Below are 24042 nucleotides of genomic sequence, written 5' to 3'. Positions count from 1 at the left end.
ACACCATGACTTGTTTTTTGTTGTTGTTTTATATTTGGCCAAAATATTCTGGTTTAGATACAGATATTTACAGAAGGTAAGTAAGAAGGGGACCAAGCCAGAGAGGGGCAGGTATATGTACAAGGCTGAGCTGCAGAGGGCTACAACTTCCGTATAAGGTAGGTTTTTTTTGGTGCATGTTTTCCATCTCATGTGAAAATGTCCATCTCTGGTGTGTGGAAAGATGGTGGCCACTGCCTACCCAGGTACCAGCAGCAGCAGATTGTCTGACTTGGAAAGAAGTGGGGTTTACAGGAGTCCAGGAGGTCCTTTCCGCTCTCCTAGGAGCCAGTAAGTTCTCATCTTTCCTTTACCCTGAAAGCAGGGGAGTAGACATAATTCAGATTTCTTCTGTGTTAGTCCCTTTATCTCCTTCTCTTCCTCCATGACCCCCCATGATCACTTTCATCCTCCCTTTCCATGACCCTCTCCCCATGGCCTGCCATCACCTTCATCTCCACATCCCCCCGAAGCTCTAGCTGGAAGCATCCTAGCTCATCCAAGGCATCCTTGGTGGTAGAGGAGACATGGATCTTCAGGGCTGGGGTGGGATGTGGGGTTGAAAGAAGAATCAAAGAAAAGGCAATAGAATTGGTGGTATTAGAGAGCACTTTACCCAACCAACCACCCTCAGACCTCCAAACGCATGTCCACTAGAACCAAAATATGTCCAAGGATGGGGCACTTAGGAACTGTGGTCTCTCAGATTTAGAGACTTGGGGGAACTATGAAAAGAAGAAAAGTGCAGGCTGATGAGGGTTGAAGGCTAATGTCTTACCTTGACCATTAGACTCCATTCGAGAGGCAGTGTTCACCGTGTCTCCAAAAAGACAATAGCGGGGCATCTTCAGGCCAACCACCCCAGCACAGACTGGCCCTATGAGAAGAAGCTGGTTGGGAGAGCCTGGGAAAGGTGGAGACTAGGGCTGGGCGAGAGTCAGCCTTACCAGTATGGACCCCTATGCGTAGTCTTAGCTGGTCATGGGGTCGGTGGCGGATGCGGAAGGAAGAAACTGCATCCAGTAATGCTAGGGCCATACGAGCAATTTCTGGTGCATGGCGTTGACCATTTCTGCCTGGGAGGCCAGATACTACCATGTAGGCATCCCCAATCGTCTCCACCTGATTAAGAGGAGGATTAAAAAGTCACCTCTATCTTTAGCAGTGGGCATGAGGAGAATAGAGGAAGACAAGATACCACCATGATCATCCTGACAGCCTGGGAGGCCAGAACGTTGACAAGAAAACAAGTGCCATAGTCCTGAGAGTCTGGGGGGAAGGAGATGTCAAGGGAATCTTTAAATCCTCCTGCCCCAAACCCAGCACCTGGTGAACACTCAGTAAGTGTTTGCTGAATGAATGGACACCCTGTCTGCAACAGGACATGGACAGATAGGCTCTGCTGTCAGGAAATGGGAAATAGGAAAACAGGCTAAGCTGAAGAATACAGAAGCTGGCAAGGAGGCCAGACAGGCCCCATGGAATGGGCCACAGAGCCCAAACTGTCAGAGAGGAGAAGACAGGCTCTTGGTTCTGGTAATGGTACTGAAACCACACAGGAGAATGTCATTGTTTTTAGGAAATACACAGTGGAGTTTTTAGAGAATACACACAAAGTATTTAGGGATAAAGGAGTAGTATGCTTGAAACTTACTACTCCTTTCAAATGGTTCAGAAAATAATTATGTAGATTGATTTTTAAAAATGAAGCAAATGGGGAAAATATAAACAATTAGTGAATCTGGGCAAAGGGCTTATGGGAGTTCTTTGTTACAGAAACGGCAGAGATTGTAGAGTAAGTCTGAAACGAAGGGACAGGAATAGATATTACCTGCCATGTGCCAAACACAATGTTAGGCACTTTCCATACAGTAAATGTATTATTCCCATCTTATAGATAAAACAGCTGAGGCTCAGAGAGATTCTGTTACTTACCTAAGGCCACAACAAGCCAATGTTCAAATCCAGATCACTTTTACTCCCAAGGACATTAAAGCCAATCCTCTGCCAACTCAGTGGCTTCAACAAAAAGCTTTATATATTTTTTTCATATCTTGCCCCTTATCCCACTAAATCTATACCTACATCCTGTATGATTCTTCCATGTCTGGAGAGGACTGGAAAGAAAAGATGGATAGGCTGTATTTATCCCCCAGGGAGATAGGAGCTAAATCTTATGAAGGTTCTAGTTAGGAAAATCTAAGGATTTACAAGAAATTAGCCTGGCAGGTACATTTATGGTACCAGAGCCACATCTGTCTACGAAGTACACACCAGCACTAGGATGCTGGAGACCCTAGAGGGAACACTGACCATGGAAAGCAGATAAGGTATGTGGGATCAGGGAGACTGGGTTTTTTTTTTTTTTTTTTTTTTTTTACACTTCTACTTTAAGGTTATAGACTGGGTTTTAAAATGGTCTTAATAGGAGGGCGGCCCCAGCTCTCACCTTGTAGACGTCAAAGTTGTCAATTATGGCATCAAAGCAGGTATACAGGTCATTGAGAAGTGTCACCACCTAACAGGTATAGGAAAGCAGAAGCCCTGAGACTTGTGCCCACCTTTCTAAGAATTCTTAACCCACGAGCCATCATAAGATGTGGGAACTCCTGAACAAACCAATTTTACCTGTTGTCAGTGAAGCTCCTCCAGGTCCCTAATCCCACCCTTGCCTCTCACCCATGGCTCTCACCTGCATGGGGGTGCTCTCTGCTGACAATGCTGTAAAGCCAACGATGTCACTGAAGTAGATGGTAACACTGTCAAAGGCCTCAGCCTGGACAGTCTCTCCCCTTTTTAACTGCTCTGCCACTGAACTAGGAAGCAAGGGTGCAGTGTGAGCCAAACTCCAAGAAAGAGGATAGGAGTGGAGGAGGGAGAGGAAAGGGGTATGTGGCTGCAGCAGAGAGGAGTTGTCACATGAAAGCTGAGCTTGGTAGAGGAAAAGGAAAGCTGCCGGGATGACATTACAGTCTGGGGCAAGAGGGGCTGTGAGGGGATCCCTGCACATGGGAGCTAAGCGTCTCTAGTTGCGGTTGTTTGACATACACTTGCTGAAGCAAGGGCATGGTAGAGCAGTGTCCTAAGAAGGGAAGTCAGAAAGAATGCAGCACAGCTGATGTGGAGAAAGAACGGAAGCATGTAGTCTACATTGGGCGGGCTCACTGTGGCAAGCAGGGTTTTGAGGGTTGGAAGTGAGTTCTCAGGAGCCCGATGAGGCAGAACTTGACAGAGAAGAATCCCAAAGGAATATTCAGGAAGGGGAAAAGGTCTCACTGGGGTAGGATTTGGTAGAGCAGAGCCTCAGCCTTGCGTTTCTCCTCCAGATAGGCCTGTGTGCGTTCCTCCACCAGCTTCTCCAGGTTATTGGCATACTGTTCCATGCGCAGCAGGAGGTTGTCCAATATGCTGGTGCCACCCTCCCTGGGGGGAGGCCAGGAAATGGCACCTGCTGCAAGATTCTCAAGACTCCCAGGACTTTCTGCCCAACCCACCCTCTGGCCCCACCAGCCCCATTTCATCCACTGAAGACTGCTGAGGCTTCTATCCCTGGGGAGCCCTTGCCCCTTAGTGCCCTCTCACTTGTTAAAGCGGCGAATGAAACCCTTAATCTGTCCAAAGTCTGGCCGCTCAGCTGGATCTTGGGCCCAACATCGCTCCATCAGCAAAACTAGCTCTTCATTCAGTTGGGTCCGGTCAATGCTTGGCCGGAAATATGGCCGCTGACCATTTCGGACCTTCTGGACAATCTCTGAGGGTGATAAAAGGTTTGGATGAAGAACAGGCTTCCCCCCAGGAAGAAGCAGCTGTGGGTAGTGGATTGACTCTCACCTTTGGGACTGAGGTCCAGGCCCTCCAAGTAGAAAGGACCACTGCGAAGTGCTATCTCCTGTAGGATGATCCCAAAGCTATAGACATCAGCTTTCTGCATGCCTGTGGTTGGCAAGGAGTTCTCACTGAGCAGTTCTGGGGCAGTCCACAGCTTCTCTGAAAAAAGAGAACAGGCTGGCCAGGTCTCCAAAATAGGGCACCCCAAAGCCCACCTGGGCTCATTCCCATATTATTGTCAACTTCATCTCCCTCACCCACCCTCCCTAGGTGGAAATGATCAGGGCCAGAGGAGCAATATAAAAGGGGATTGTGGGGGCCTCACTGGCATAGAGGGCGTGGCTGTCCTCTGGTTCAGCAGTTGATCGGAAGCTGGCCAGGCCATAGTCTGTGATTTTGAGCACAAAACGACTATCCACTACACAGTTGGAGGACTTGAGACTCCCATGGGATGAAATAATGCTGTTGTGGAGAAAGGCCATACCCTGCAGGATACAGATCAAGTTATGGGACTGGATCATATCTGGCCTAGAATACCCCCTCTACCCATGAAATGGGTACTGGCTAGCTGTCTAAAGATCTTGGGACCATTACAACAATAAGGTGATTTTGGAAGGTATCCTTTGCAGTTTCTACCCAAGGAAGGAGGTAGACTAGGAGAGTAATCCCTTCCTGATACCCAGAAACCAGGGACAAATGTTTAAGAAGAGAGATAAGAGGAGCTACCAGTTATTACCCAAAATGGGCAGTCAATCTTCTGAGTAGTGAAGGGAACAGAACTTACATGAGCTCTAAGAAAGATACAACCCCCATGGTGGCCTCAAGTGCCTGGCTGCTGGTTATGAAGAGACATGGCTTAAGACCCAAGTATCTAGAGTAGCTAGAGGAACCAAGGAAGACTAACCAGTTGTAAACTTTAATGCATAACCATGTGTAGGTGAGCAAGTCAAAGTGGAGGAGGAATGTGATCTACTAGAGGGGATGTTGGACCAGAGAAAAAGTGGAGAAAACAGCAAATTAGAAAGACCTGGAAAATGGACAAAAGTAGGAAACAACTGCTAAGCCAATATAGAAGCCTGAAACTGCCAGCCCCATGGGGCTTTTGCTTCTGAGGGACTATAAGACAGGTCTTACGAGGACAGAATAGTGCTTCCCCAAAATGAAACTCTAGGAGGCCACCCAAGTCAGTTCAGGTGGGACAGAAAAGGATACAAGGTTCATCATCCTAACCAAAAATACCTGTCTAAATGTTTAGCTCTGGATTTAATTCATAATTCTGTTCTCTGTGAACTCTTCCTTTTCATGTGAACTCTTCCTTTTCATTCCTTTTGGTATTAACAAAATCTTTGGGAATCTCCAAATTTGTGAATTTACTTGTGTGGAAACTGTACAAAGGATGCCTTCCAAAATCACAGAAATGATTAAGCTTCTGGCTTTGTTGTAAATCACTTTTCCAACATTGTTCTCTCAAGAGTCATGTTTTTCTTATATTTATTATAACACTTTTCCTTAAGTACTACATCGACTTTACCTAATATTTTATCTCTCATTTGATGGCAAACTTTAACCAAAAAAATTTTAAATAACTGAATGAGAATTTAGCAGAAAACCCCAAAGCCAGCTTTAGATGCAGGGTGATGCACTGGGCTTGCTCACTGGCTGTGAGACTTGCTTCTAAACCCCTGTCCAACCCAGGCAATATTCAGCATTATGATCCACAAATCTATGGACCATTTGAAAATAGCTGAAACCAAGTATACTGGAAAATACCAAAAGTTTTGTACAATCTTCCTTAGTTTCTCTTAGTTTTTCTTGTAAATGTTCCTGTTTAAATTTCAGTTTTCTGAACAAAAAAGCAGACATGCCAAATATTGGTCAGAGGGTAAAATAATGAGAGGAAAAACAGAAGGTAAATATGTTTGGAGACTCCACTCATTTTTTTCCTGCTAAGGGATTTTAATATGAGCTCTTGGAGGTAAAAGAGATGATGAAAGAGATCTGAGATGTCTAGGGCAGGAAAACAAAAATTCTCAACAGTTACAGGACTCCTATGGCAGATAAAACTTACTCCCCCAATCATAAACCACAGACTCCTTGTTTACCCATTATTACCCAACCATAGGAATAAGGGGAGATGGAGAGAACAAGACTTTCAGAGGGCTAGAAGGAAAGAAATCACAAGCAAAGACAGAATAACAAAGGCATTTTAAAGTGGTGAACTCTTATGGAGTGGGAAAGACTCACCTTAACAAGGTCATTAATGAGCGAATAACGAAACATCCAGTCCAAGTTGATGCTGTCATTTTCTAGAATATCCTGGTAAGTGACATGGAATAGATCATCTGTCCTAGTCCCATTAGCTGTCACCTGGCATAGAGTCAATGTAACTTTGGGCCTATCCTCCCCACCCTTGCCCTAATCTGCACCTGTCCCTCACCTGTAAACTCCCACGAGGACAATACTCAGTGATGATGCAAATATTGGGAGGGTCTATGCAGGCTCCGATGAAGCGAGTGAGATGGTTGAACTGAACATCTCTCATCTAGCAGGAAATGGGAAGGACAAGAGAATTGAAAGAGTTAAAAATTAGATGCAGAAACCTACAACTACACAAGAGGACTTTTAGTTGCACCTACAACTGAAAATCATCTATAAATAATCCCCTTGCCCTCCTAGCCAATTTTACTATTCTATAGTCTTTCCCTTTCTTCTTCCCCATCTCTGTTCACCCTTCGCCCTCAACCCATACTCCATTACGTACATGTTTAAGTTCAAACAGAACCTGTCGGGTCAGCTCAATGCGCTTCTTATTCACATGTTTGATAGCGACAACGTTTCCCTGATGGTAGGAGAGAAAGGGGAAAGGAAAATGAACATCAGAAGTTGTTTCTGGGTGCTAGGAAATACTGGAGAACTGTGGAAGCTCCACTGTGGAGCTCAGTGGGATATAGAGGAGGGTGCTGAGGGGCAGAGGTTCAGGAGCAGAGCTGGCAGATGGGGATGAGACAGGATGAAATGGTGGGGACCAGAACAAGCAGATGACTGTTCACCTTGAAGTGACCGGTGTTGGCAAAGATCTGGTATTTCCCATGGGCTGTCATGAGCGAGCCGTAACTGGATCCCCGCTGGGGCCAAGGGCAACATGGAGGCGGAAGGATGAAAGGCACATTAGATGGCAGTGGTGGTGCAGGGGCTATCATTACAGGCCAATGTGCTGGGAAAGGTCCGGGGTAAGAAAGGACAGGAACTCAGAGGGAGGCAGGGGGACAGCTGAGACAAGGGCTCACCAGTGACAGTGTGAGGCGACTGCCTGCACCTTTATGATAACGCTCTGAGTTGCCAAACTGCAGTTCTTCCCAGCGAATGCGCCACAACATGCTGGCCAGCTCCTTCTCCAGCATCAGTTTTCTGTAAGGACTGCACACCTCAGTTGACTGGCAAGCCCAACCCTGCCACCCCAAGCCCACAGTGGGGCTGCAGGGGCTTCCCCATAGCTCCTAAAGCTGCACTTGTTACACTAGAGAGGAAGGACTCAAAGATAAGGATGCATTCTCTACATATCTGGCATGTTCTCTTACAGAGACAGAGGCTGGAGGTGAAAGTTCTTTCTTAAAATGGGGGCATTCATGGAAAATTCACCTTTGACCTTAACCCTACTCAAAAACACTAGTTAGTATATCCAGTCTAGAAGCAAAAGTGGAGCAAACACCTTGGCTAGAAGACAGCTAAAGAGAAAGACTAGAGAGGAAGATGCCATTAGATCTAGGAGATAACCACTAAATTAAGAGACCTACTACCCCTATCCCATGTTATGGGACCATCTAGCCTCAGCCAGAGGCTGTGTGGCAATGGGGAGGTGGAGAGGAGGTCAGTGGAAAGCCCAGAACTCACCGGAAAATTAGGAAGCTGGAAACACCAAACATGATGAAGGTGATTCCTGTGCCCAGAGCCACAATCGCCAGGGTTGAAAGTGGAGCTGAAGGGGAGAGAGACCCTGAGAAAGACTGTAGTGGGGTTGTAAGGTTGTAAGACTGAGGAAGGAGTAATAGGTCTCGAGGGTGAGGAGAAGGGAGGGGTGTAGACGTAAAAGTAAAAACATGACTAAGAGTGGGGGTCAGTGAGGGGCAGAGACTGGAGAGTGAGGGAGGAAGGACTGCTCCCAGTCCCTGCACACACCCACTTTTATCACAGGATGGGTCGTCCAAGTCAAAGGCACAGGGGGGATTGTCCAAGGGGGGCGCCCCTTTCACCCAGGGAATAGGCCGTCCTGTCCACCAAATCTGCTTCTCGGCTCCTGAGTAGTGGGCTGCAGGCTGTGAGGAAGCAGAAAACTGGGCCCACAGGCCTGCTCCCACCTGTCTCCTCCCTGGCACCTCAGCTATTTTGCTGCTTTTCTCCCAGCCTACCACCCAGCCAGGATGCAGCTCTGGCAGAAAAAATAGGCCCCTTCTCTGGTACCTTTCACTCTGCCCCCCACTGAACCCTTGAAAGCTGGATTTTGCAGGGCCACACTCTTCCCTGCCTCCTCCCCCATCACCTGAAAGTCCCCAGAATCCAGGTCTCCCATGGCCCACAGGACAAAATCAGTCTCCCGATCGTTGTTCTTGTCCATAACAACCAGTCCAGTTACACCTAAGACAGAAAAGAGCACCCTTTGCTTGGAGGTCTACCCTGGACTCTTCTTCTATCCCCCAGCCCTTCCAGCTACCTTAGCCTGACCTTGTCCCCATTCTTGAGGTGTGCACCCTTCTGCCATGTTCGCTGACCCCTACTAACTCTCCCTGCTGGCCTTGGCATTGCCTCTTCTGCCCACTCCACTCCTGAGCCTGACATCTGCCCCCTTCATTACCGTGGTATCGTCGTCCCTGCATCTTCTCCACAATTCGAAGTCCATCTTCTCGGGTGCCTCCTTCCTGTATTGTCTCGTTCAGGACTTCAGCATATAGCAGGATCCCATCATAGAAGCAGCCAGCGATGAGGTTCATCTGGAGGTGGCAACTTTAGCAGTGCTCTCCAAACATCCTCGAGGCCCCTTTCCCAGCCCCCTTCCCAGCCTCCATCTCTAGGGTCTCCATCTACCTCTCCTCTCTTCTGGTTTATTTTCTTCCCTCCTGTGATTCCTAAAATGCCATCCCTACCTAGCTGCTCCTTGGGGCAGAAGGGAACACCTTGGATGGCAGCTGTCAGCCTCCAGAGTGGCACCCTTCCTCAAAGCCTGGCCTGACACGAGGGGAGGGACAGGTCTACTTACCAGGGAGGGGGCCAGCTCCACACCAAAATCTTCCCGGGCTCTTATCAATAGACGATTCTGAAATTCCTGATACTCAGGATTTGGGGGTTCTCGATATGTGATCACCAATACAGTCTGTACCAGCAGCACATGGGGAAGAGTGAACAGGATTGAAGACGGGCATTAGGGGAAGAGGGGAGGAAGGATAGGGGAACTTGGCAAAATATACATGATATAAAATATACACAGGTGAGTGTGAAGGCTGAAAGGGGCACTAATCTGCACGTGTGTGTGTGTGTGTGTGTGTGTGTGTGTGTGTGTTTAATACCACTGGGGAGAGGGAGTGGCACTCCTCCTGAAAGGCAGACAAGGCTGGTTCTGGGAAGGCGCAGACAGGGAAATAATAGAATAGCAGATGAAGCCAAGTCCATCCCCAAACCCAGCCCAACATCTCCCTGACTCCCTAGCACCACCAGCCCTCCGCCAGGCTGCCATGGCTCTCACAGCTCCTCTGTCCCATTCTTTCTGGGTACCTGTTCACCATCAAGGACAACACTCATCAACAGCTCCTCTCTGAGGTGTCATCACTGTTAATATTACCAGTAAAATGTTGACATTTTCATTTGGGCCACTTGAACACAATGCATCCACCCAGCGAATTAAGGAGACTGCAGGCCCTATGACACTGGGGAAACAGACAGGGATTCCAGTGGTGAAAAGCTATGAGCTCATTCATTTAACACATGTGGAACAGCCACCATAAGCAGCTCTGTCCTACTTATGAAGAAACAGACATGTGTCACAAACACAGTGTCACATGCCCACATACATTTCATAGATAAGCAAATGACACATGGGGTCCTGCCAAGCACGCATCTCACTGGTGCTCAAGTCAGCGTGTGCCTGTCTCCTCAAAGTGCCTGCCCAGCTCACACTGGCCACGTGTGTCACCCCTTCCTTAGCTGCTGGACCTCCCAGCCTCTGCCTCTGCCTCAGGCTACACAGTCACTGAGACCAGCCTCAGCTTGGACAGGAAACTGGCATCACAACTTCAGGTAAAGAATTCAATATATTCCGTGACACATGACTGTGAAATGATAGATTAAAATCTAGTCATTTATGTTTTGCCCATTCTTACCATGGAAAGTAATGTGGACCCATAAACTGTACTAGATACATCACATACAATCTCTTGTATATCAGTTCATTCCAGGCAGGAAATAATGAAGTCAATTTCTAAAATGCATTCATTGTATTAGACTGGAATTTGCTTCAAGATGTAATTATTCTTATGGAGCATTTGGATGCCTGAATCTAATATTCTCCCACTCTCAGGCAAAACACAAAAGGAGAGGGGGACTGAGGAAAGGGTTGGAAGGGTTCATGCAGTAGCACCTGTTCCAAGAATAAAAGAAAAATAGGGAGGTAGGACACTGCTGACAACAATGTAAAAAGTCAGCAAAGAGCTGAAAAAGATGAGGTTGAACACAACTTATATTTCAATAAAGACTGATGGTAGGTTTTTATGGCACTTTTTTAAACAGTAATTCTCTAGGTTGATTTGCTAGGCTAGCAGTTATCAAACGTTTTGGTCTCAGAATCCCTTTACATTCTTAAAAAATTATTGAAGATCCCAAAGAATTTTGGTTTATGTAGATTATATCTATCACTATCTACCATCTTAGAAATTAAAACTGACAAATTTTGAAAACACAAGAATACACAAACACGCCTTCTTAGCTGTTGGAGTGATGACATCATCACGCCTCATATGGCATCTGGAAAACTCCACTGCACAGTTAAGGAAGAACAGGAGTGACAAAGGCAGATAACATCTTAGTACTATTTTTTAAATAGTTTTGACCTTGTGGTCCCCCTAAAAGGATTTCAGGGGCCTCCAGGATCCTAAGACCACACTTTGAAAACTGCTATGCTAACCTGTTTTTGCTGTGGTTACTAGCTACAGTACAAAAAAATTAAAAACCTCCAAACAGTTTCTGTGCTTGCTCAGGGGCCAGAGAGAAGGTGATGGTAGGTATCGTGTCCCATTTCATAGTGGACCCTTGGTGGAAAAAAAACAAGCAAAGGCTGCCAAAAATGGGTGCAGCGGTGGGTGGAAGCCAGGAATGTACCTACAAACTGTGTACTGGCAGGAGGCGCCTGCCTTTGCCTGTGGGCCCACCCACTCTGAGACCTGCTCCGGCCACAGCAGGAGGTGCTGTCAACAGTGGCCTAAACAGACAACGAATGGTCTCCAAGAAGAGTCTGCCTGACACAGCCCTTCAGTGAGTGCTTTCTTCCATTCTTGCTGGTGGTGTTCCCTATCTGTAACCCAATCTCGTGCTGGTCACCTAGGTTGTGACCTCTGCCTGGGTTTCTTACCCTGTAGCTTCTAACCCTCAATTGCCCAGTCTGGGCCTCTGGATCCTCAGAGCTTGGTCATTTGCTTATTTAGTTCCACTCTATCTGTTTTTCTTCCCTATCCTGGTTGATCACTTGGTTTACAGTACCTGCCAACTCTACTCCTGTCTAGACGAATTCCTAGGATTCCTAGTCCTATCCCTGCTCTCCCCAACACACACCTTAATTGAATTTAACAAATATGTATTAAACGCCTACTATATGCTAGCCATGTGGAATACAAAGATGAACAGGATCCCTGCCCTCGAGCAGCTATGGTTGAATGGGAGAGGAAAATCCTATCAACATACTTGATGTCAGAGCCCTCACCCCCCAGTAGCTGGCATCCAGCATGAGCTGGGACCTTTTCCTTGAGCATGACACCCTGCTGGGAAAGGTTTGGCCAGCTACGTCAAAGCCTCCTTGCCTGTCCTGCCACCTTTTCTAGGCTGGTCTGGTCTGGGACCCCAGAAGGCCAAGTGCCTCTGGGAGAAGGGCTCTCTGCTCTTTCATCCTTGGCTGGAACTGACCACCCAACTTCCCTCAGCCTCCACCCTGCTTCAGCATTGGGAAAGGATGAGTGTAGCTTTGCCAGGGGACACCTCATCACCCCTCATCCCCACCCCATCAAAGGCCTTGGTTTGCCCCTCAGCATATTACTGACTGCCTAGTTCCCTTCCCTTGTGTTATAGCAAAATCTCCCTCTTTATTTTTCTAAAGTGAGGGGAGACTGAGAGTTATGGATATAACTGATTGTTGGCTAACTAGATCCCTCTTCCCCTGATCCAAAATGCCAGGGACCCTTGGCTGGCAGGAATTCTCACAGAAGAAAGAAAGGTTTTTCTTCCACAAAAAGAATACAGCCCAGCACTTTGGGAAGCCAAGGCGGGAGGATCTCTTGAGGCCAGGAATTTGAGACCAGCCTGGGCAACATAGTGAGATCTGGCTACAAAAGTTTGTTTGTTTGTTTGTTTGTTTGTTTGTTTTTAAATTAGCCAGGTGTAGTGATGTGCATCTGTAGTCCCAGCTACTCAGGAGGCTGAGGTGGGAGCATCACTTGAGCCCAGGAGTTCAAGGCTGCAGTGAGCTATGATCGCACCACTGGACTCCAACAAAGGTGACAGAGGGAGACCCTGTCCTTAAAAAAAAAAAAAAAAAAAAAAAGAACATAGGCCAGAAGGTTATGGAGTCCTCCCACCTGGGAGGGTCACAGACCTTCCCCAACCACACTAGCTAAAGTATAAGCCCCTTGTTATTCTGTTCTCATACCACTCTATTCTTCTCTATTCTTTTCCTTCTTTTTTCTTTTTAAGTAACACCACAATATGTTCCTATATTTGTACTTTTTGCTTATTTGTTCGTCTGTCTATCCTACTAAATGTAAACTCCAAAAAGGCAGGGACTATACCTAGTATTATAAGATACTGGGCTATAAGATGTTCTCTATCACACACCAGTACCTAGCACAGTGACTGGGACATAATAGGTGCTCAGTAAATACTAATGGAATGAGTTAGTGTTTAAATGAATCAAACACTGACTAAATTATATGGTTAGTTCTATGGTAGACAGAATGAAACACAATAGTAGGAAACTCAGTTCCACCTGAGGGTTCAGGGATTGTTTCCTAGAAGGGAAAATAACTGGTCTGTTTTAAAGAATGTGGAAACATTATACAGATAGACAAAGGGGAGAAGGTTGTTTTAGGAGAAAGCTATAGCATAAACAAAACCTGTCCCACTGCCCAGGTTCAAGTGTGACAGTCACAGACTCATACTCAGGCATGCAAACAGACATGTCATTCACAGCCAGACACACACTCGTCAGTCACAACCAAATATATAATCACAGCCACATAAAACCTTACTCATTGGAGAAGAATGGCCACCCAGGTCCAGCTCTTATACTTACATCTACTTAGAATCAAAGAACCTCAAGATTTAAAGGGCTTTAAGGTTATCCCATAAGCTACCTCAAATTCTTTTTGGAAAAAAAGATAAGTAGGAAACACTTTGTACTATGAGTTAAGTGGGGAATCAGGAAATAATCCATGGGTATGATTTTAAGAGGCAGAGATTGGAGGTGAGGGAAGATAGAGCATGCCATACAAATGGAGAAAGAGCACAAAAGCATGGGGGCAGGAAGGCCTGGGGTGGGGGTCTGAGAGAGGGCTAGTGGGCTACAGTACTCAACATGAGGGCACTAGGAGGTGAGACTGGAAAAACGGGTTGAGAACAGCTTATAGAAGGTCTTAAAGGAGTCAGGATTTTATTCTGTAGGCAACAAGTCATTGAAAGTTTTGAGCAAAGGAGTGAAATGAACAGAGTCATACCAACCTTCCCTACAGATTTTCTTAAAGCCATTTCTTTCCATTCCTGCTATGATCATCCTAGTTCAAGCCATAATACCGCACTCCTTTTTAGCCTGTTACAGGTGGTCTCACTGCCTCTGGTCCCCCCTTCTTCTAATCCAACCTGAATTTTGTCACTACTATATATTCATCTTCACAGAAATATTTCCAGGACCCCAAAATTCAAGTCCTAGTGTCTTAGGGTTTAGGGCTCTCCTTAATCTGTTTATACCTTTGCAACTTTATTTCCTATATCTTAAGTAAACGCTTTTTCTTGTCAGGTCAGTATCTTCTTGGTCTCCCCAACGTGCCCATTCCTATCTTTTTTTTTGCTTAGGCTACCTGGATGCCCTCTCCCACTCTGACTATGAATATGACATATATCTTTAAAGTTTCTCTTGCTTTATAAAAGCCTTCCTCAAACCCAGCCTACATTGGCTCTTCCTCCTCTGAACCACTAAAGTTCTCAGTGTCTGTTGCAGGACACGTGATCATATCCTTTCTTGAACTTTATCTAACTATACCATAATTATGCGTCGCCTTTCCAGAAAGGTGAAAGCCCACCCAGCGACTAGGATCAGATCACTTCCTTAACTGTCCTCCCTACAGTATACCCTGATACTGGCACTTAGGAAGGTCAGTGTTACTAGGATCTTTGGAGGTAGCCAAAGTCCATCTTGGCAGCAGACTCACTAAGAGTCACGACAGTGGGGAAGTAAGAAAGAGTGATACTAGACACGGAAAGCTTCTGTTCATTTCACTCCTGTAGCTCACAATTCCTGGGGTTTCTGTGGGGTCTTGTGAGAGATAGCAAATCTCCAATGAACTACTTCATCCCCCTCCTCCTTCAGATTTGGCTCAAATGATACCTGAAAGGCCTCTCTGAGGGCCTGGGCCTGTTCCTGGGTGCGATTGTCCTGCCAGGGCCGGCCTGTAGAGCGTGTAGGGCCCGCACGGAGACTCTCCCCAAAGACATCCAGGTAAAAGAAGACATAATCCCCATTGGTCAGATTCTCCCTCTGAGCCTGAAGCAGGATCTCATGCAGCATCTCCAGAGGGCCGCAGATATACACAACTGGGAGCAGGTACATGACAGAGCACCCTGAGAAAGTATCCAAGGCCCCCAACACCCACCTCTTTGAATCATCTGCATTTCCCTCTAGCAAGAAAGAGAGTGCCCTAACTCATCAACCATCCAGCAGATGCTCCCCAGTCCTCTCCCTTGAAATCCATACCATCAGTACCCTGGGGCCATATGGACCATCTGGCAGGGATCAGAGCCTGATTCTAGACCCCAGAGGAAAGGAGCTGTCACTCTCAGGTCCCTTCCTTCCCCCAGAGCCCTGCTCAATGCTCCTCATCCAGCCCTCTTCAACCCCCACCCAACTCTTTCCTGCCCGTTTCCTGGGCTCAAACACACTGATTGCTCATAATTTCTCAGCGTGAGTTCTACCTGTCTTTTTCACCAAATCTGCTGAGCCCTGAGCCCCTTTATGGAATCCTGGCTATTTTTACACCCCTGTGGGGTCTTGGTGACCAGTCTGGGAGGCAGATCTGCTCACAGGTGCACATTTCAGAGTGGCCATCAAGCACATTTACTCCTCCAGGGTACTCACATTGCTCCCCAAACTCAATATCCTCCCCCACAATCCCCCCATACAAGCTTCATCTCCCCTGCTCTCTTCCTCCTTGTTCACACCTGCCTATGCCGTCCACAAGCTCCCCTCTTAAAGCCCTGGCCCCCTCACAGGTGCTCTGTCCACATGTGCTTCTTGATCCCAACCACCACACGCAGCTCAATGCCCAGCTCCAGGGACACTGCGACCCTCCTCCCCTAACCCTAAAATTGCCCGGGCCACACTCACTGCGCCCGTTGGCCCGGATGAAGTGGGTGGCCTGCTCAGGGCCCCCTGGCTCGCGGGCATACACCTGGTGCTGCACACTGAGGTTGCTGCCCTGCAGGGCCTCAAAGACGCCCTCGATGGTGAAGTAGTGAGGCCGGTCATCTGTGCGAGCGTCCAGATACAGCAAGGCAGCACGGGCAGTCCAATTGAAGTGCCCGTGTAGTGTCACTACAAACTCACCCAGCTTGGGAGCAGAGGGGCCAGTGCGAACCAGGGTACGATAATGCTCATTCTTAGCTGCAAAACCAGAGGCCACAGCGCCCGCAGTCAGCAGGGGAAGGCGCCAATGTGAGGCAAAGCGGGCCACGGAGGCAGCAGGGTACACGCAACCAGGGCCCAACAGAAGGTCAGGGTCATGGTACAGCTTGAGGTCCACAGCGCGCAGCGGTGCCAGGTACTCAGAGCAGGCGCCATCTAGTTCAGAGCTGACAAACCGCAGGTCCACGGGCAGTGCCCGGCCCAGGGCCTCCACAGCTAGTGCCACAGCAGGACCGACCCGTGGCCAGGCCCAGGCATAGCTCAGGTTGTGTTCTGGCAGCACCACCGCCAGCGTCAGGTTCCGCGCCCCGGGAGGACGCACCCCACCTGCCAGGGCTGCCACCAACAGCAGGAGTGATGGCAGTGCCATGGGCATAAAGCAGCAACCCCACTGCCCCCAGAACCGGGGGCTGCTCCGGCCTGCAGGGGAGACACAAGCACCACCTAACCTGGAGACTGGGGAGGAGGGCCAGGGAGAGCGGAGGGATAAACCAAGTAGGCTGGGATACAGAAAGTGCTGGGGACCAGGGAGAGGAGGAGGAGATGGGAGGACGCCTGGTGGGTAAGGAGTGGGCTACCAGCCTAGGGCAAGGACTCCAGACTGAGAGCAGGGTGGCAGGAGAAGGGAGGGACCAAGGGGGCCTGCGCCGTGATGGGGACAGTGAGAGGTGAAGTAGCCTGATGAATCCAAAGCTTAGAAGGAAAAGGGGATCTGAGGTTGGGATGGGATGGGGGTTGGGGGGAGGCTGATACAAAGAAACGGCCTGGGGGAACCTCGCAGCTGAAGAGGCTGGGCGGGCAGGGAACTGGGGAAAATAGGCCCAAAGGGGGTAAGGTGGGAGGGTGCCCGCGCCGCGGAAGGACTGGGACCATGGGCTGGCGGGGAGCGAAGCGAGGCCTGGGCCGGAGGGGAGGGAAGGCAGGGGTAAATCTCCCTGTGAAGGCTTCTCCCGAAGCTCCTGCTTGGACTAACGGGCCCCGGGCGCTGGTCCCATCCGGAGCTGCGGCGGCCCCGCCCGTGTCCCCGCTCCTCTCCGCTCCGCTTCTCCTGGGCCCGGCGGCCGGCGCTGCCCGGCGCTTCCTCCCGCCCCCCGCCTGGGCCCCCGCGCGCGCCGCTCGTCCGGGTCAGGTCGCCTCGGCCCGGCCAGTCTCCGCTCGCTGCGCCGGCGGCGGCCGAGTGTGACTCCCCGGGCAGGCCGCCTGCCCCCGCCTCCGCCCGCCCGCCCCTCCTCCTCCCCCTCCCGGCCCCACCCTCCGGCGCCTGCTGTCTCCCCCCAGCCCCCAGCCCCCAGCCGGGCGCCCAGGGACCTCGAGCCCACCCCAGTGAACGCTTGGGGGCTCCGCCCGAGGGCCTCGCGGGCCGGCGAGGTTCCCGGGCGTTCCCTCGCTGGGAGGGCCTGCTCCTGTCTCCCCAAGCCCCTGGGCCACCCCGCCGCTCTCTTTCCATCTCACACGTTCCTGCGACCCGGGGCTTGTCTTCTCCCCCTCGCTCATCCTGCTCTTCTTAGGGTCCCCTCTCTTAACTCTCAGAGTCTCTCAATAGCTTCAGTCTCCCGGAATAGTCAGAAATCCCCATTTGGTATCCTCTCCAGTCCCCCACCTAGTGAACCATACCACCCTCCTAACTCCCAGAGACCTCTCGCTCCACCAGGAAGACCTGCCTGCTCACTGGGCAGGCCCCTCCAGCAACAAGGGGCTCCCGTGTTCCATTTTCATGAATCCTTATAAAGTCCATGAGGCTCTTTCTTCCCTGGGACTCAATCCTCCATGCTCCTCGTCTCCATGCCCCCTCTCGTGCCCTCCCCTCGTCCTCAGAGGCCTACCACACCCCACCCAGCTTCCACCACACCATCTGCTCAGGGTATCTTCTTTTCCTTTGTCTCCTACACAGTAGAGGCTAGCACCGATCAAAGCTTATGGACTGACTAAGCAAAACATAGCCCCCAGCAATGAGAGCCCATTGTACCCCACTTGGGTTCCACCCCACTCCCAAGCTTCCAACCTAGATAGAAAGTGCACCCCAGGCACCCCATGTCTGGAGCGTCAATCGGATCCTGAGGAACAGCTTGTGAGGGATGATATCATGGTTGCTGGAGAGATTTGCTATGGGACCTTGGGGACTTTTCTCCAACTGTCATAAAGGACATGCACATGAGCCCATTCTCCTCCCTGTGCTGAGAGCCACAGCTTCTCTCCCTCTTCAAGCCACTTCTCCAGAAATCACAGTGCCAAGAGCTGAGAGCGCTCCTTGACTTCTGGAGGCGGATGGGAGCGTACAGTGAGGAGGGGCATAGTTTCTCTGAGATGAAGGCGACACCTAGTGGTTTTGGGGAGGAAATTAAGAGCAATGCCATTTTACCTTCTGCACGGTATTTATTTATTTATTGAACACTGGCTGCCTTGCACAAGCTGTCGAGGGTGAATACAAAAAAAAGCCAAATGACACAGCTCTTACCTTTGAGGAACATACAATTGGAATCCCTCTAGGGTTCATAGGCTGCCTCTGACAATGTCTCTTGTCTCGAGCCCTGTATGGAAGCCTTAGGACAACATCTTTAGCACTGTGAGATGGTAACCCTAGTTCCAGACTTCCAACACTGTAAGTGAAAAGCAATTTCATCCCATATGGGCAAGGCAGAGAAGGTTGGAACAGTCAAAAGGGTGACAAGACAATCTGAAAAAGGCTTTAGACCAAGTCAACCAAATAATTGCTTTTTAAAGCAACTGCACACAGCTTTATAAGACAAATGAATCCAAAATGACAAAATCTCTGAGAGAATCACAGAATGGCAAGGCTAAGAGGAGTCTTATAAACATATTGTTCAATCCTCTCATTTAAAGATAATTGTATGTGGTATATGTATACCATGGAGTACTATTCGGCTTTAAGAAACAATGGTGATATAGCACCTCTTGTATTTTCCTGGATAGAGCTGGAACCCATTCTACTAAGTGAAGTAGCTCAAGAATGGAAAAACAAGCACTACATGTACTCACCAGCAAATTGGTACTAACAGATCAACACCTAAGTGGACATATAGGAATAACATTTATTAGGTATTGGGCGGGTGGGAGGAGGGAGGAGAGGATGGGTATATACAAACATAATGAGTGAGATGTGCAACATTTGGAGGATAGTCACGCTTGAAGCTCTGACTCGAGAGGGGAGGAGGGACATGGGCAATATATGTAACCTTAACATTTGTACCCCCATAATATGGTGAAATAAAAAAATAGAAAAAAAATAAAGATAATTGCAAATTGAGTCCCAGAGAAGGAAGCCATATAGCTTCCTTCCCTGCCCCTCTTCCCCAACCCCTGTGCTTTTTAGTTGTATAACAGAGACTAAAATCCAGGCTTCTTGGTCCCTAAGTTGGAGCTCTTACAGATATTCTGCTAACTTGTGGAATGTACTGTAGAAAGCCATGCTTACAGTGTAATGGCCACCAATAACCCAAAGGAATCCCTCTGGAACACTTGCAGACCCCAGTGAGGACCAGCCATCACTGTTACCCAGACTCTCAGATAAGTTCAGGTACAAGATGTCATTATTCTGAATACGAAGGATAATTCTTCATTATGTAGGGATTAAACATTAAAGCATCTTACCCCTTCCCTCTTCCTTCCAAGTGGCCACTTATACTAGAAAGTGGGAAGGGTTGGGGAGATAAAAATGCCCTGATGAAGTTTTCTTTTTAACATCCAATAAGAGGTTTTTGTTTTTTGCTTTTTCATTTTGGGAGGGAATCTGAAAATAGTAGATAAATGAGATCTTTGGTTATCTATATATCTGATGATCCAAGCTATCACTGTTTATTGATAGAAACAATAAGATCTTGGCTGTATTTGGTGACCCTGCTGCAACACATACAAAGCTTGGGAAATCTACACACTCTGTTGGCCTACACAGCACCCAGCTAGGATCCAACTTTCTCTCTGTAGGGTTGTTATGGCCTCCTACTGCACCATAGACAGATACCACTTCCAATTTCTTCTGGACAGGGTCAGCCCAAACATCTCATTTCTGATCCAGAACTAAACTGCAGAGCATCAAATTGACCAGCTACTAGAAGCTGCTGTGGTTTCCAAGATGCCCTGTTCCCTAGTGGCAAGAAATCCTAACCCCATGCACACTCAGGCCAAAGGAGCCTTAAGACCCTAGTTGAGTTCTGAGACCACCATGGGATTCAGGCTCATACTAATCTTCTCCATGACAGGCTCTGATGCCCCAAATTGACAGCACTGAAGAGTTTTATAACTGACCAGATTCCACAGCTAAATCAGGACCTTCAGGTTTGTTCTACACCAAACCATGCCTCCCAGACCCACAGGATTCCAGAGAAACAAAATATCTTCCAGTCTTCTTTCTGTTGACCTGACCAGCAGAAAAGTGCTTTGACAACATGGTGATTGTCACCCACACACAAGAAAGGTCCACAAGAACCTGTAGAGGTTCAGAGAACAGCCACAGAAAGTAAGATCAAATAAGGCAGAAAAGATACATTTTAAATGACACATTTCAGTGGGAAAAGAAGAAGGCAATGTCAAAAGAGGAACATAGTCAAGTATATAAAAAGAAAAGAAAGACTTTATTTAAATTTTACATTATTTATTTTAGCCCCAGTGAGGGAGAGACAGAATCCAAAACAATTTCCAGAATCCTGAAAACTACCGAGGACCCATCCCCCTCCACTTCCTTCTCTCTTCCCCAGCCCACAGCAGTGCACAGTGTGATTCTAGACCTGGGGTCTAGTTCTCCTCCTCATAAATATTAAACAGCCTCCAAGGGCTGCTATGATTGTTTAAAGGGCGAAGTGTTTTTACTTTGAATTTACACATCTCTTTCTTTTGTAAGTTAAAAAGTTTTTAAATTTAAAATATTTTCAAATCATATCCCTGTTTCCAACTCACCTGTCCAGATATGTGTTCTAAAAGGTGAAGTGGTACCATAGTCTGAGGGCCAGAAATATCACCTTTGTGAAAATAGTCCAAACAAATAGTTTTCCCATGGAAATTGCTTTATGGAGAGCCAATATTCCTAAGAGAGAAATTTAAGAATTGTCAAGAGAAGCAACTATGTACATTTATTTTCTTGATGATTCAAGCTCCAGGTGAACCGTATTTCACGTGTCTGCTCCATCCAGGCCTGGACCAGCACCTCCTTCAAGTGTCCAGGAAGGCCCCCGTGGTCTCTTCTGCTCTCCCACATGGGCCTATCTACCTAGGTACATACACTGCTTCCCCATGTTCCTATCACCACTCTTTGCCATTACCAACCCCAGTAGTTACTTACCACCCCTTGGAAGCACCCGATAGTATAAAGTCTCAAATATAAGTTTCTCTGTTCTATAATATAACTACCACATGATCCAGTGATCCTACTACTGGGAATTTATCCAAAGGAAATGATATCAGTATGTTGAAGAGACATCTGCACCCCTATTTTGATTGCAGCACTATTCATAGTAACCAAGATATGGAATCAACCTAAGTGTCCATCAATGGATGAATGGATAAAGAAAATATGGACTATTTACACAATGGAATAGCATTCAGCTATTAAAAAGAATGAAATCATGTAGTTTGCAGCAACATGGATAATCTTGGAGAATACTGTGTTAAGTGAAATAAACCAGACACAGAAAGATAAATACTGCATGATCTCACTCATTTGTGGACTCTAAAAAAAAAAAAAATCTTATAGAAGTAGAGAATAGAATAGTAGTTACTAGAGGCTGGGAAGGCTTGGGAGAGAGGAGGATGAGGTGAGGTTAGTCAATGGGTACAAAGTTACAGTTAAATAAGAGCAATAAGTTCTGGTGTTTCACTACACAGTAGGGTGACTACAGTTAACAATATTATATTTCAGGGCCAGGCACGGTGGTGCATGCCTGTAATCCTAGCACTGTGGGAAGCCAAGGCAGGAGAATTGCTTGAGCTCAGGAGTTCGAGAGCAGCCTGAACAAGAGCGAGACCCCGTCTCTACTATAAACAGAAAGAAATTAGCCAAACAACTAAAAATAGAAAAAATTATCTGCGCAGTATGTGTCTGTAGTCCCAGCTACCCGGGAGGCTGAGGCAGGAGGATCACTTGAGCCCAGGAGTTTGAGGTTGCTGTGAGCTAGGCTGATGCCACAGCACTCTAGCCCAGGCAAGAGAGTGAGACTCTGTCTCAAAAAATATATATATATTGTGTTTTAAAATAGCTAAAAGAGAGGATCTTTAATGTTCTCACCACAAAGAAATGATAAATGTTTGAGGTGATGGATATGCTAGTTACCTTAATTTGATCATTACACATTGTGTCTGTGTATCAAAACGTCACATTGTACCCCATAAATATGTATAATTATTACATGTCAATTAAAAATAAAATAAAAAATAAAACAGAAAAATGTAACTGAAAAGTTTTACAAGCCACCAAAAAATTTTAGATACATTGAATAAAATCCATGAATAAAAAAATTAAGTAAGTTATTTCATAGTTGGTGTGCTTTATTCCATAAGATAGATAAAAATCTGCTTTATCAAATCATCATGAAATATTTATTATGATTACAGTCAATCTGGAGCTTATTTCAACTTTTAAAGTGATTAATATCTTCAAGTTCCTATTAACAATGTATACATTTTAACTCGTGGTAATAAATGTTAGTTTCCAACTCAAAATTGTGTTAGTGGGTTATTATTTTAGAAGCTCATGGGCAAAAATGTTTGAGCTTTGCAGCTTAAAACAACACTGAAAATCAATGGCTCCATAGTGACCCTCAATCCTATCAAATCTAAGTCTTCCTTCTAGTAAATATTTTCTAACAATACCTTTACTAATCTAAATTGAAATTCATAGATAATGCAATCTATCTATCCACATAATTTCAAAACAGCAATAAAAGTCCTAACTGTAATATAAAAGAGAAATAAAAAGACAATAACTTATAAAAAGTAGACATTTCAATATGTAAATGGTTAGATATGACTGTGATAGAAGACAAGGAAGCACTCAGATGTTTCCACCTAATTATAAGGAATGAGTAAATTAGAATTAAAGATAATATCAGAAGCAATTTCATAAAGAAAGATACTAGATTAAACACCAGTGTTAGGATAAGTAATAAAAGACCAGATTTATTTCTATATAACACCCTACACAACTGTTTGGTGGAACATTCAAAGATTGTTCAGAACTCGGGATATCTAAGTCATGCAGAATTCAGGACATTTATAACATCTAAAATGTATTTCTAGTGTCAAGGTATAAAGATAAAGTTCCTTCTCTCATGGACTACATTCTTAATTATGTGGAACAGTTCTCACATTGCAGAGTCTAGCATCTGTCACCCCCAACTACTAAAATGCCAGTAACACCACCTCTCATCACTATAGCAACCAATCATGCCCCACACATTTCCACATGCCCCTGGGGGAGGTACTAATGTCGTTAAGAGATGCAAGCATACAGGACAGAGAATAAGACCACCAAGGTCTGGCTCTGCCTTCCTCTCCAGACTCCTCTGCAGCTACATATGCCTTCCCAACACACAGAACTCTTTGTAGTTCCCTAAGTGGGCCACGGGATTCCGTGCCCACGGATGTTCCATCAGCCGGAAAGTCTTCTCTTCCCTTGCTTTCTAACTATTCTTCTTTGAGGCTTTCCCAGACCACTTTTCATAATCCTTAATTTAATACATTGTTTTTAAAGTAGGTCTTTCTACCTACCTCACTATATTGTGTATTCGTGAGAAGGAATTTTATCCTGTTTAAATTTTGTACCTCAACACAGGCAAGACATTTTAGATGTCAAATAAATGTTTTCTCAGTGAATAAACAAGAGTACAGATGAAGGGATTCACTTTCCAGGAAAAAGAAATAATTCCTCTGAGGCTGAAGAAAGATGGGACAACAGATGGATATAGTGATAGGTAACTTTCACGTACCTGTTGAGCATTGAACTTGGTAGGCTAGAAACATAACCTCTGACCCCATCAGTCTTCACCTGTGCCATGAAAAAAGTCTTTTTACTTCTTCACAGCATT

The 24042-nt window shown here is 46.8% G+C and overlaps 1 protein-coding gene across 4 annotated transcripts; it reads right to left on the bottom strand.

Moving 5' to 3' along the window:
* Positions 1–10: 10 nt before the first annotated feature.
* Positions 11–17197, bottom strand: NPR2 (natriuretic peptide receptor 2). 4 transcript variants are annotated; one of them, XM_012769991.3, is made up of 22 exons: positions 15713–17197; positions 14717–14922; positions 9119–9232; positions 8717–8852; positions 8405–8499; positions 8048–8180; positions 7759–7843; positions 7155–7275; positions 6918–6992; positions 6629–6706; positions 6305–6409; positions 6112–6183; positions 4193–4352; positions 3871–4026; positions 3622–3790; positions 3316–3462; positions 2732–2855; positions 2489–2557; positions 987–1161; positions 818–916; positions 489–580; positions 11–354 (listed from the first exon to the last, which is right to left on the bottom strand). In XM_012769991.3, exons 1-22 carry the CDS (start codon positions 16383–16385, stop codon positions 289–291), a joined length of 3150 nt encoding a protein of 1049 aa, XP_012625445.1. In that variant the 5' UTR covers positions 16386–17197; the 3' UTR covers positions 11–288. The 4 variants fall into 4 exon arrangements, with proteins under 4 accessions (XP_012625445.1, XP_075864959.1, XP_012625446.1 ...); XM_076008844.1 differs by having other exon boundaries at positions 7759–8180; positions 15713–17182; XM_012769992.3 differs by lacking the exon at positions 6918–6992 and having other exon boundaries at positions 15713–17182.
* Between the last annotated feature and the right edge of the window lie 6845 nt (positions 17198–24042).

The sequence above is a fragment of the Microcebus murinus genome, chromosome 12 (assembly GCF_040939455.1).
Source record: "Microcebus murinus isolate Inina chromosome 12, M.murinus_Inina_mat1.0, whole genome shotgun sequence".
NCBI classification, from domain to species: Eukaryota; Metazoa; Chordata; class Mammalia; order Primates; family Cheirogaleidae; genus Microcebus; species Microcebus murinus.
The sequence above is the reverse complement of the archived record's forward strand: the minus strand, read 5'-3'. Positions and strand labels throughout refer to the sequence as shown.

Bases quoted from the DNA above. Each gene is read 5' to 3' on its own strand.
- NPR2 (XM_076008844.1), bottom strand. From the start codon at position 16,385: ATGCCCATGGCACTGCCATCACTCCTGCTGTTGGTGGCAGCCCTGGCA. The intron at 581-817 runs GTAAGACATTAG...ATCCCACCCCAG, and splicing joins AATGGAGTCTAATGGTCAAG to CCCTGAAGATCCATGTCTCC. The intron at 355-488 runs GTGATGGCAGGC...CCCTGCTTTCAG, and splicing joins GGGGGGATGTGGAGATGAAG to GGTAAAGGAAAGATGAGAAC.